This window comes from Sciurus vulgaris (genome assembly GCF_902686455.1).
Source record: "Sciurus vulgaris genome assembly, chromosome: 4".
Lineage (NCBI taxonomy): Eukaryota > Metazoa > Chordata > Mammalia > Rodentia > Sciuridae > Sciurus > Sciurus vulgaris.
In genome coordinates, this window is record NC_136464.1 from 64,828,392 (window position 1) to 64,839,924 (window position 11,533).

Consider the following 11,533-nt stretch of genomic DNA (forward strand, 5'->3'; position numbering starts at 1 on the left):
CTCCTGCTGACCTGACCTGAGAAGGCTGTGCAGGGTCCTTCAGGGAGTCAACCATGATGAGAAAAGGATCCCGTCTTTTATAAAAATGTGATTTTTTTTCCTCCTCCCAGTTGTGCTGACACACTTGCTAACATCTTATTTTCTTCTATCTGTTCAAAGCCATCCTGACCAGGTGTGGTGTAGTCTTAAGCCAAGGCTCTCACCAAAGCCCTGTTCCCATCCTTGTCCCTCCTCCCCCAGCTCTGGAGCCCATTAGAAGGGAGAACCAGCAGGTGACTTTGTAAATGCCTATTCAATAGGAAGTTAAAAAAAAAAAAAAAAAAAAAAAAAAGTCATGGGGAAGCCAGGAGGCAGAGGATCAAGGGAAAGATTAGAAATCTTTGTCCATCACCACCAGGTGTGTGGATAAAAAAAATGCACCTCAGAATACAGAGTATTTTCCTAGATTTTCAGTCCTGCCTGGTATACTGCCACCAATTGTCCTGTTTAATCTACCATCAATTTGTTCATCTTCCTTCTAAGTACCTGTAGAATGGTCTACTTTCCTGTTCTACTACTCCAATTGAAAAGACCTTGGTCTTCATGTTAGGCTGCTCTCCCTCTGCCCGCACACAGCAGCTCTCTAGAGTGATGTTGGAAAATCCAAACCTGAACCAGCCATTTCCTCACTTAACCCTCTGTTCTGCTTAGGACAGACCAAAATGCTATCTGGTCTATTGGGACCTACATGGCTGAGCCCTGGTCCCAGCTCTACTCTACCCTCACTCAACCTCATTCCCTCAACATTATATTTGTGATGCAGAGGCTCCCCCAGCCCCCAATTCCTAAGCACAAGCCTCAGGGCCTTTGCATGCATGGTTTCCCCATCCTGGTTCTCAATCCCCTCTTCTCCCAATTCCCTCCCTCTAGGTAATGCATGCTCATCCTTCCTGGGTTAGCTGGTCCTCACTCACTCTTCATGTGTCACTTCAGTCATCACACTCCTCTCCCCCAGAACTAGGTCGAGTTTTGCATTTATAGGGGCAACTATTTGATTAACTGTTATAAGATTTATGAGTTCCAGAGACAGTATTTATCTTTTACTTACCATCATATACCTGACAATTGAGGCATGAGTCAATCTCTTGACTGACTAAACAGGCAACTTTTGTGATCTTCAAGGAAAGGAGTGTACAGATTTAAGAGTCCTGGGTTCAATTCTTAACTCTGCCATTTGTTAGTCAGGTCATCTTGGGAAAGTCGATACACCTGGCTAAGCTTTATTTTTCTCATGAGTAAAATGGGCACAACAATATTCACATAAGGTTGTGAAGTAAGAGATAACATATACGTGTTGGGAATCCAGTGGGCTCTCAACAAAAACAGACATCATCATCATTGCCATCAACATCATCAATATCCAACTTAGGGGCCAGCGGGTGGAAGGTCCTCTGATGAGGCCACATGGCTTCTCGGAAAGAAGTGACTGACACCCAAAAGGAAACAGATAGTAACATTTTTTATTAAATATTACAGTGGATCAAAAAGTACAAAATATCTCTTGCCTGCTATGTGATTGGGAAACTATTGGCACGTAATACAGTATCAAAAGCAGTAATAAGTACAATTTGGAAAACATACAAAATTGAGTGTTTATAGTTGGCTCAGCATTCTTCTGGTAGTGTTTAAACTAATGCAAAGGTTACTCAATAACCTCTCCATTGGGAAACTATATAATATCACTGGGCCATGTTGCTATATACAAATAATCACCTTACAGAGCATAGAGGTTACATAGCTGGAATCACCAAAAGTATACAATATTTACAACACAGGAAAGTTTAAAAAAGTATAAACAGCCAAGAGATTATGCTGCTATTCTTCAGACATATTTCAACCATGGGGAGACAAGCAGAATATCAAATACGTCAACAGCCCACACTGGAGTTGAAGTGCTCAAGGTAATCATGGTAAGGTGTGGGTCTCACCAGGGCGAAATCATTCCCATTTCTCTTTAAAATCTGGACAAGAGTAAAACTAGACCAAATGGGACTTGGCTGACCACCACCAAATGTGACTTTGTGGGACAACAAGTGAAGAGAAATAAATGGTTCTCTTTGAAGGCACACTACATAAAATATTTTTGTGGGACCACCTTGAAATTTCCATCAGACACACCAACACAGTGAAATACAGTACTTGAGAATTCATGCACCAGGTCAGAAAGTTGTAAAGTCAATATTGAGTTTTAACAAACCCTCTTGTATATGCCCTGATAAACAAGTGAACTTAAGAACTTCTAGCAAGTAAATAAATAAGTCAGTCCTGTGGCAAATGTTACAAGTGTGAATATCACTCATTAGAATACTTAGTTATGAAACTCAGTTGGACTGTTTTTTTTTTTTTTTTTTTTTCCTTTTTTTTAATGTGGAGTTGCCAAAAGTTAGACCAGAAGTTACATGGAACAGTTTTTAAAAAATATTATTTGGAATCTCCAAATCTCCAATAAATCACAGGCTTAGTGCATTTCGAATTGCAACATTTCTTGGAAGCCACACTCAGTAAATAGATTTATAACTCCATCACCAATTAGATTCCACAGTTTCCTTTACAGAACTACCAATAACAATGGTTTGATTGCACAAAGAAAGGCTTGTGCAATTCCATTCAATAATAAGGCCCCTTGAACTCAAACAATGCAAACAAAGCCCTATTTAAGACTTTTAAAAACGTAGTTCTCAGCCAATGAAGAATTCAATGGTCTTTCTGAAAGATTTCCAAGATCTCTGTTCAGAGTTTTAAAACAAATAACACTCAGCTTCTGTTGGGAATGTATACCCCCATCTCTCTATATTTGTCCTGATGTTTTGCCGAGGGTATGAGCTTCCTCAGACAGAAACAGTGAGTCTCCTCTCGGAAGAGATGAGAAAAACAAAAGCTGGACTATGTTAACATTGTTTGAAAATGGTGTGATCAAATTCCAACATGATGAAACCAGACTGAAATCATTGCAGTGGGGAAAACAAATGCCCCATATTCCAAATGGACAGGTGAGCTCCACTGGGGACAGACAGCCCCCATTTTCTTTGAGAAACAAACTCACAGAAACCATGTACGATCTAGCCCACGTCTGCTGCAGAATCACCAGTTTCCTTTTCTTCCATGTCCTTGATTCTGTGACCATTCATTCTAGTGCAACTTTCTTACATATGTCCTGACCAGCATTTTTCCAGCTGGAATTGAGATTCTTTCCCCCTTATTCTTGTGCAATAGCAGGATAATCTGCACTCACACATTTATAATCTAAATTCTACTAGTCTACCTATGGTTCTATTAAATATATATATATATATATTATTCCACAGGAAGGTAAATAATTAATTGAAGCAAATGGAACTCTTAACACTGGATCTCTACATTCTTTTGTTTCCACCTTTGGATATTAAGTATGTTACATGGAATATTTGGCTTCATATCATGGAGACATTTCAATACAGATGCACGGCATGCATGGCTTTGTGTAAGAGCCGCAGTTTCACTGTTATCAGTTTTGATTATTTTGCAGTCGAGTTACCTATTTAGAAGTCAAAAATTGTCATCAATTTTCATAGACTTAAATATCTCAGAGGTAAAAGACTTGGTTAACTATGGTCCTAAAGCCTATTGGTAGTGTTGGGGGAAGGGGACAGTGGGCTGGGGGTTCATCAAAGCAGTCTGCAATGGGGATGGATGGGAATGGGAAAGAATATCCACTCTCTACCGATTGACTCTTCACACACTGAGAAAATGCATCCACCTTGATGTTACATCTCAGGCGCAAATGGAATAAAGTGGCCAGAATGACAAGAGGCATTTTCCACACCTTTGACTGCTTGAACAGCTCAATCACTCATTTCCAACAATAAAAGAAATGATCAAGTGGACCGGTGTTGCCAGGTGATTAAAAACCTGGCACAGGCCATGTTAAGTGTGCACCCGCACACAAAACTCACATCCCATACATCCAAAGAGGATGACTTTCTTTTGAAATGGATAATCCAGCATGCCAAATATCCCCAAAGATAGACCCTGGGAGAATCTTCTTGGGGTTGACAAGAAACCAACTGATGAAGACAGTGTGACTTGATACCACTCCACAGGCCAAGGCCCAGAGAAGCTGTGCGGCGGCCAGGCCTTCAGCTGCTTCTCTAACTGAAGGCTCAAGCTCCACCCTCTCCCAATCCCCTTTCCCAGACCCTTTGATGGGAGCAGTGCCAACACCAATGTAAGTCATTCTGGCTTCTGTTTTAATTTCTGAAATTCCTAAAATATCTGTGCAGCCCACAAATATGTCCTCTAGATTCTGTTGTTATTCAGCAGCTTGCTGCCAGTGAGGTTTTTGTTTTTTATGATTCCTCTGGTATGTAGGACAGTTTCACAGCCTAGATAAGGTAAGTACAATGCTCAATATTTTCACATCACCCAATACTTCAAAGCAAAGCATTTGGCCCGGCAAGCAGTGTGTAAGCTCTTTCAACTATGCCATTTATGAGGAACAAAAATCCGTAAGTCGTGGATCTGCAAAGGAACGTTCTCTGCACTGTGGTGTGCTCGACTGGTTCTTTTTCATTTGTTCCACTAGAATCAGTTGCTTCAATATGTAAACAATAACTTTACCACCCAAAGCTGCTCAAAATGATAAGATGTGGGAAAAATTACAAACACACATCAACAACAAGGACAGTCAGTCAGCCTTTAAAACAAAAACGAAAAAACAAAAGACCTGCAAACAAAAGCGAAACTGTTTAATTAAAAAAAATATATATATAGGGACAAGAAGGAACTGGGAGAAAATGGAACTACCTGTATATAAATTAGGTGAGCGAACAGTGATACGGGTAGTTTTAAAGAAGCAAATATATACAGTCAATTTAACAGTGTTTACTTCTCTGGATTGTTTAATAGTGTCAAAATGAAAGATCTACTGAAGTTTCACTATACATTGCATTGATTGAACGTTGGAGAGTTTTTTGAAAAGAGGGGCATTCCTTGGCTATGTGTGCCAGTCTTTCTTGCCCCTCCTTTGAAAAGCCTGCCCCCATTTTTGCCCAGATTGTTTTCCTTACCATTCGAACTCAGATGGGGTCCTCTAAGTTCTTCCTGGATCTACATCAATCCTTTCACAAGACCCATCGCAAAGTGAATGATCTGGAGGTGACGGGGCATCCACATTGGAAGGGGGTCAAGACTGACCAGCCAAGGCTGGAGTTGTCCCAGAAAAATCAGGCCTGTTCACCTCCCTTTCGGCCACTATGGCTGGGACTAATCGTACCCCCCATATTAGAAGGAATACTGACTTCTAACTCTATAAGCCATCACCCCTGGGTAGGGAGTGAACCTTTGATAGCCACGCCATTTGGGGATGCTAGGCAGAACCAGGCTTACAGTTTTGTACTGGGGTGTACGGACGACAGCTGGGAAGATGGAAAGGCAGCTTGAGGATTTATAGCAGCTAAAGGGTAAATGCTGTTGTGCAAAAGGTCCCCGTACGAACTTCCTACAGGTGTGGCCGCAGCCAAGTGTCTGTATAGCTGCTGAGAATTTGTCGGTGATGTAAAAATCCCCCTCTGCATCACAAGCGAGTGGAAAGCCAGGGGCTGCATGAGCGGAGAAAGCACAGTTTGGTTTTTCAAGTACTGCAGAGAATGAGAATACCCAGCTGGGAGCCTGGAGTTGAGGCCCGAGTTACACAGGCTCCCAGAATACAAACCTGGGAAGATGGGGGAGGAGAGGGGAAGCTTGTGGCCCTCAGATCCGCCCCCGGAATGCCCACCACCGTAGGCTGCCTTGCCGCCTTCACTCTCCTGCTCAGAGGCCTTTTCTTTCCCAGAAACCTCCTTGGACGGGTCCAGGGGAGACACTGCCCGGGCCTTTTTCCCAGCAATCACAAGGTCCAAATCCTCCAGGCTGCGCTTTATGGGACGTGCTGCACCAACGTTCTGAGGGCTCATTTTTCGGTGCAGGATGGGATGGACCATGCCTTCCATCTTTCTGAAATTCTCCAGTCTCACGTGGTGAGGTTTACCCGATCTCGAAAGTGACTCGGGGTATTTTTTAGGTGCTGACATGGTCATGGGCGATACTCGACAGGCCTTGGGGTGGCAGTCTCGACTCTGGCTGCTGATGACCTGGAACTGGGAGATGCCTTTGTTCTCCTGGGGTCCTGTGGCTGAGTGGGCCAGGCCCAGGACCTTGCCGGTTGGTTTATGTGGGTTTTTGGGAAGGCTCAGATCCGTCGGCTGATCATCTGTAGGGGCTTCTGCGGTGGCCAACTTTTCCGAGGCCAACTTTTTGTCTTGCAGATGCAGAGACGTGAGATAATTTACATGGAGCTTTTCTTGGTGTTTGTGGGAAGGAAAAGAATTGTTTTCCGATTCCCTGTACATGTCCCTAGAAGGGTACTTGGATGTCTGTTCACTATGAAGATGGTGTTCAGTGTGTCGATAGAGACTGTGGAGATGTGGGGATGAGTAGAAATCTGCCAGGAAGCTGGGCATGTGGGGATGGGGGAGTGCCCTCTTCTCTAAGAGTTTATCCTTGCCCTCCTGAATTTCTTGCTTCAGGACATAGGAGTCAGCCAAGGAGTTCAGGTGATGCTTGGAGAAGCTGCAGCGGTGGGCGTCTGATCGACTGAGCTTGTCATGCTTAAAAATGTCATTGATGCTCTTTCTGTCCTCCGAGGGCTTGCTTTTGAAACTCTGGACGTGCTGAATCACTGATGGCCGGCTGACCGCCATGTGGTCGGCGCTCTGACTGTGGTGGGCCTGGGACAACCCTGAACACAAATCATCCCTGGCTATCAATTTCTTTTTGCTGATCAAAGGGGGTGGGGAGCCATAGGGGTAGCTGCTGGAAAGGCTGGCCCCACTCACCTGCGACAAGAGCTTTTTCTTGGCTAGTGGGGACATGATGCCTGGGTTACCCCTGGAGTAAAGCAGGGGTGTGTAATTGAGTCCATGGTTTTCATTCATGGGCCCAGTCAGGTCTTTGTCCTTGAACATGTCAAATGACTGGACCACAAGGACCTTTGGGGTCTGCTTTAGTGCATTGTGGATGTCGTCACTGCCCAGCTGGTCCACCTTCACAGTGCAGTTGGCGATGTAATCCGCCATGGCGGGCAGTTTGTCATCCTCTATCTCATTCTGGTTTGCCAGTGGTGGCTGAGTAGCGGGGAAGCTGGCAAAGGATGCTTCTTGGAGGTCATTGTCAGGGCTCTCTGTAAAACAGCAGGGTTTGGATTCTTGCTTTGAGTCTACCAGGACACTAGGAGAGGTGAGGGACTGTTTGCCAGATCCAGGGATTGGGATTGGATCCCTTTCTGGAGCCACAGGTGTGCTCAGGAGTGGAGGTGCTGGTCCTTTCTCTCCTGCCTCCTCGGCCTCTTTCTCACTGTTGGAACCTTGCTCTGTTTCATTGTCTTTTTCTGGGTCTGTTCTGGATGCCAGGGATCTCGCTGTAAAATCCTGGTACCCTTCCACTTTCTTCTTCAAGTCAGCTGCCGGGAGAGGCTCTGTGATGCTTTTCTGGTTTGAAGTCTCTTGTTCTTTCTCTTGCTCTGATGAAACCTGATAAAATATTTCAAAAGACAATCAGAAGAAAACTAAATACACTGACACATTTTGCTATGAAATAAAATGTTACACACAGCAGTTTTTCCTGAAAACAGGCTTGTCAATCAGCTCACCGAGTTTCGGTAAGGTTTTATTACTCCCCAATCATGGCTCTAAACAAAGAAATCTAAATTACAGAAACATTAGGGGAAATATGCATATTCACTTCATTCCCTCATGAGACACCTATCAAAATAGCAAAGTGTTATGTACTGATGGTATACAATCACATCACTCCTTGATTCTAATATATAGTTTAATTCTAAGGTTGTCTTCTTGTCAAATCAGTCAATTATCCAAATGGGTTTTAAATTACATGTTGTGTTTTATGACACTTCTGAGAAAGGTTTTTTTAAGCATCTCTCTTTCAAATATCCAACCAACTCCATGTCAACAACAACAAACTCACTCTTTGCCTTTCTTTGGAGAGCAAATCCCCTCCTGATGTGTTCAATATGATGCATTGAAAATTAGCGATGCTTAAGTGTCAATAATTTCCACTCCTTGCCATTTGACAACAGATAATGCTGAAATATTGAAAAAGAATCCAGACACAACAGTAGCCTGTCTACCACCTGAATGACAGGGAATGTTCTAAGTCCTTCTGGACTTCAACAAACTGTATTTCTATTACAGCCAAAAAGGAAATCGCCAGAATTTGCATAGTTGAGTGCCACCACATGCATGGTTTTTCTATTCCTTACAATAAATTATAGTCAACGAGATGGATGTTTTTTTATGTGTCTCTATTCACCGAAGTTGTGGGCACAATTCAAATCATTTATTGCATTATGTAGCTATGTAAGCTTTGACCTTACAAGATCATTTTAACTTTCCATCTGTGACCCAATTGACAGACAAACCTTTTCAAAATTGCTGTCATTCTGCCCTTACATGTCTTAATGAAGCAGTCACAAAACAGTTGTGTTGTGTTGGTCCCCAGATCCCCTTGCCCCAATCTCATCCCTAGAACTTTGCTCTTTGTTAAGAAAAGAAATGCCAACCACATTAGCATCTAAGTAAGAGTAAGACGGAATACTCTGGTGTAGGGATACGTAAGAACAAAAATTTTAAGGAATCACACCCATTTCGTAGATATTTCTCCTCAAATCCACCTACAAACATTTCTACTTTCTAGGGTTGTATTATATAACTAAGTGCCTTTGCTTATCCCCTCCCTTTCTTTCACTAATAGCTGCTTTTTTCAGTACAAATATCATTACTTGTTCTACATTAATAATCAGCATTGGTCTCTTGAGCTTATGCATTGCATGAAAATACAGAAAAATGAGTAAAGGCAAATGAAAAAGGCAAATTGCATTTAATTGTTACTTTCTGATGGGACTAGATTTTGAAGTGAGCCTCTGGGGAATACTCAGTCACACTGCAGTTTCTGTGACCTAGTCCATCAGTTCTATTGGAATCTCATTCCCCTAGCTATAAAGTAGGTTTAGAGAATGTGAAAGCTAGGTTGAAAAAAGCAAAAGGGCCTTTTCCTAAGATTTTATGATCTGCTTTAGTATGTTAAATGCTAAATGATACCTTCCCTGGAAGCAGCTTGCAATTCAATTACCTGAAAGTGGTGGATTTCACTAGAAGAGGTTTCTCACCCCTCCTATCTCTATCGAGTGCAGTGTTTCACATAGAAAACCAAAAATTTAAATAACAAACAACTGAATCCAACTGAATTCAATGAAAAGAAATATAGTTCAAAAACATGGGTTTATGCCAGAGGTGATTCTGACTATAAGGTCAATTTTGAAGAGGGTGGGAGATTCTGTGTTGTTTAGAGAACCTCACAGGACAGCCCTGTGACACTCCAGACTCAGATAGCTCCTAAAGAGCACAGCTGGGGCCTGTAGGAAACAAGGAGCCTAACAGCTTTCAGTGTTCTTTGACTCTGGGGAGCACGGTTCCACTCTTGGGAATGATCATCTCCCAAGCTGACAGGCTCAGTGTGTGGGCTGAGGATCCTCCCATGACTCACAAACCAACCATTTCAAACTTCACCCCCAAAATGGGGCCCTTCAAAGGTCAGTGGGCCTCTTGGTCCTCAGTTTGCCCCTGGTGCTCTGGCAGCACTGTACATATGGTATCTAATAGAATTCACTGATCCAAAACCCTATAATAAATCACCAGGCCAACAGGATAAAGGAAGAATGGAATGTAAGCCTTAACTTGGAATTTCCTTGCTTTTGGCCATTTATGTTGCAAATTTGCAGATGTTTAAAAGTCTAGATCATCTTTTTTTATTCCTTCCTTTAAAAATTACTAGAGCTTAAAATAATTATGAAACTTAAAAATAAGAACAAAACCAAAATTTCTCCTCTCGGTATTAATAGTTTCTTCGTATAGAGGAGTCAGCTGGGTAAGTTAATATTATTATGAGGTTGCGAGAGAGAGAGAGAGAGAGAGAGAGAGAGAGAGTGTGTGTGTGTGTGTGTGTGTGCATGTGCACATGTTTTAAACCACAGTTTAATTAGGGAGTCTCTTATGTGTTCATTATAAGCCTGATTTTTAGAGGGTGTTTAATATCAGCACCAAAATTCCCTCAGGGGTTGAATCCTAGAACACGCTGTCTCCAAATGTGGCTGCTAAGTTTTGTTTTTGATTTTTTTTTTTTAAATGGGGCAGCAGTGTTTTTTTTTTTTCTTTTTTTTAATTATTCAGGTTGAAACAGAGCCCAGACCAGCCTCCATGACTGGCTATATGCTGAAGGTAATGGTTTCTAACAAAGAGCAACTGTTGGGGGCTGTGGGTAGAAACTACCTGTTAACATGAGAGATAATAATGGTTTCAGAGGAACCATTTCAAAAATTCCCCTATAAATAATATGTACTTAAGATATTGCCAAATTGGTCGCCACCCAGGGCTGTTGCCTAGAGGTCAATTACAATGGAGACCCACAGCTTCCAGGGTTTCAGAAGAGGACTGCTGAGTCAGAACAACCATTTCAATGTCCTCCTCCTTATTAAACCCCCCCACACTTCCCCCTCCTGCCCCAAAGCCACACCAACCGCCCAGATGGACTGGCTGTGAAATGGGTGAGAAGCATTGTTTCACTATGGAACCCCTTGGTTTGTAGCCCTTTCTCCTTCCATCTCAAAGTCTGAGAAGTTTGAGCATTTGTTCTGTTTTTTACAGGAGGTTCTTGTCTTTCTAGGTTCTATACTTGGCCTATCCCATTTCATACCTTGCAATGTATCTTATCTCTCCAACAAAGGAAAGAGTCTACAGGAACTGGAGAACTACTGGGGGAACCATGAAGCTGAGGTCTGAGATTTCTCATTTCAGCTGAGAATTCTGCAGGAACACAGCTGTGGACTCAGGGTTCCAGAAGACCTTGGGGCAGGATGTCCTTCACAGGTGGCATTCCTGTGGAGCTCAGCAACTTACCTCTGCTACATCCTGGGGCTTTGGGGCATTCTCTTTTTCTTTCTTGCTCTTAGGTATTTCGTGTTTGATGCGCTTGGTTCCTGATACTTTTGTTTTATTTTCATTTTCCTGTGAACTGTTCTCCTGTTTTCGAGGTTTGATTGGAGGCAAGGGTTTATCTTCCTCTCCCTTAATAAACCTTTCATACGGTAGGATTAATCTACAAGAAGAGCAGAGGAGATGATAAATCAGGTGATCAACTCCAGCAGTGTCCATGCTATGGGGGTTTTCTTTCTTTTCTCAGTATAGTCATCCCTTTGCATGGGATTTGTTCCAAAACCCCCACAGAAGCAGACCAACCTAATAGATGAACTAGGGACAGTAACTAATAATACATAACTAATAATACATCATAACTAATAATACAATAAGACAATTATTATAATGATTATTGTAATAAAGGTTATATGAATGTGGTCCCTCTCTCCTGAATGAGTCAAGACCAATATTATTTTTGGACTGTGGTTGAC

At 42.4% G+C, this 11,533-nt stretch overlaps 1 protein-coding gene across 2 annotated transcripts in view; it reads right to left on the reverse strand.

The window, feature by feature from the left end:
* Window positions 1-1,481: 1,481 nt before the first annotated feature.
* ARID5B (AT-rich interaction domain 5B) overlaps window positions 1,482-11,533 on the reverse strand; it is a 210,773-nt gene continuing 200,721 nt past the window's right edge. For both annotated transcript variants that reach the window (XM_079138545.1, XM_079138544.1), the window contains 2 exons: window positions 11,025-11,223; window positions 1,482-7,583 (listed from right to left, as the gene is read on the reverse strand). In XM_079138545.1, coding sequence (XP_078994671.1) covers window positions 5,400-7,583; window positions 11,025-11,223 — 2,383 coding nt within the window. In that variant the 3' untranslated portion in view covers window positions 1,482-5,399. The remainder of the gene's footprint in view (window positions 7,584-11,024; window positions 11,224-11,533) is intronic.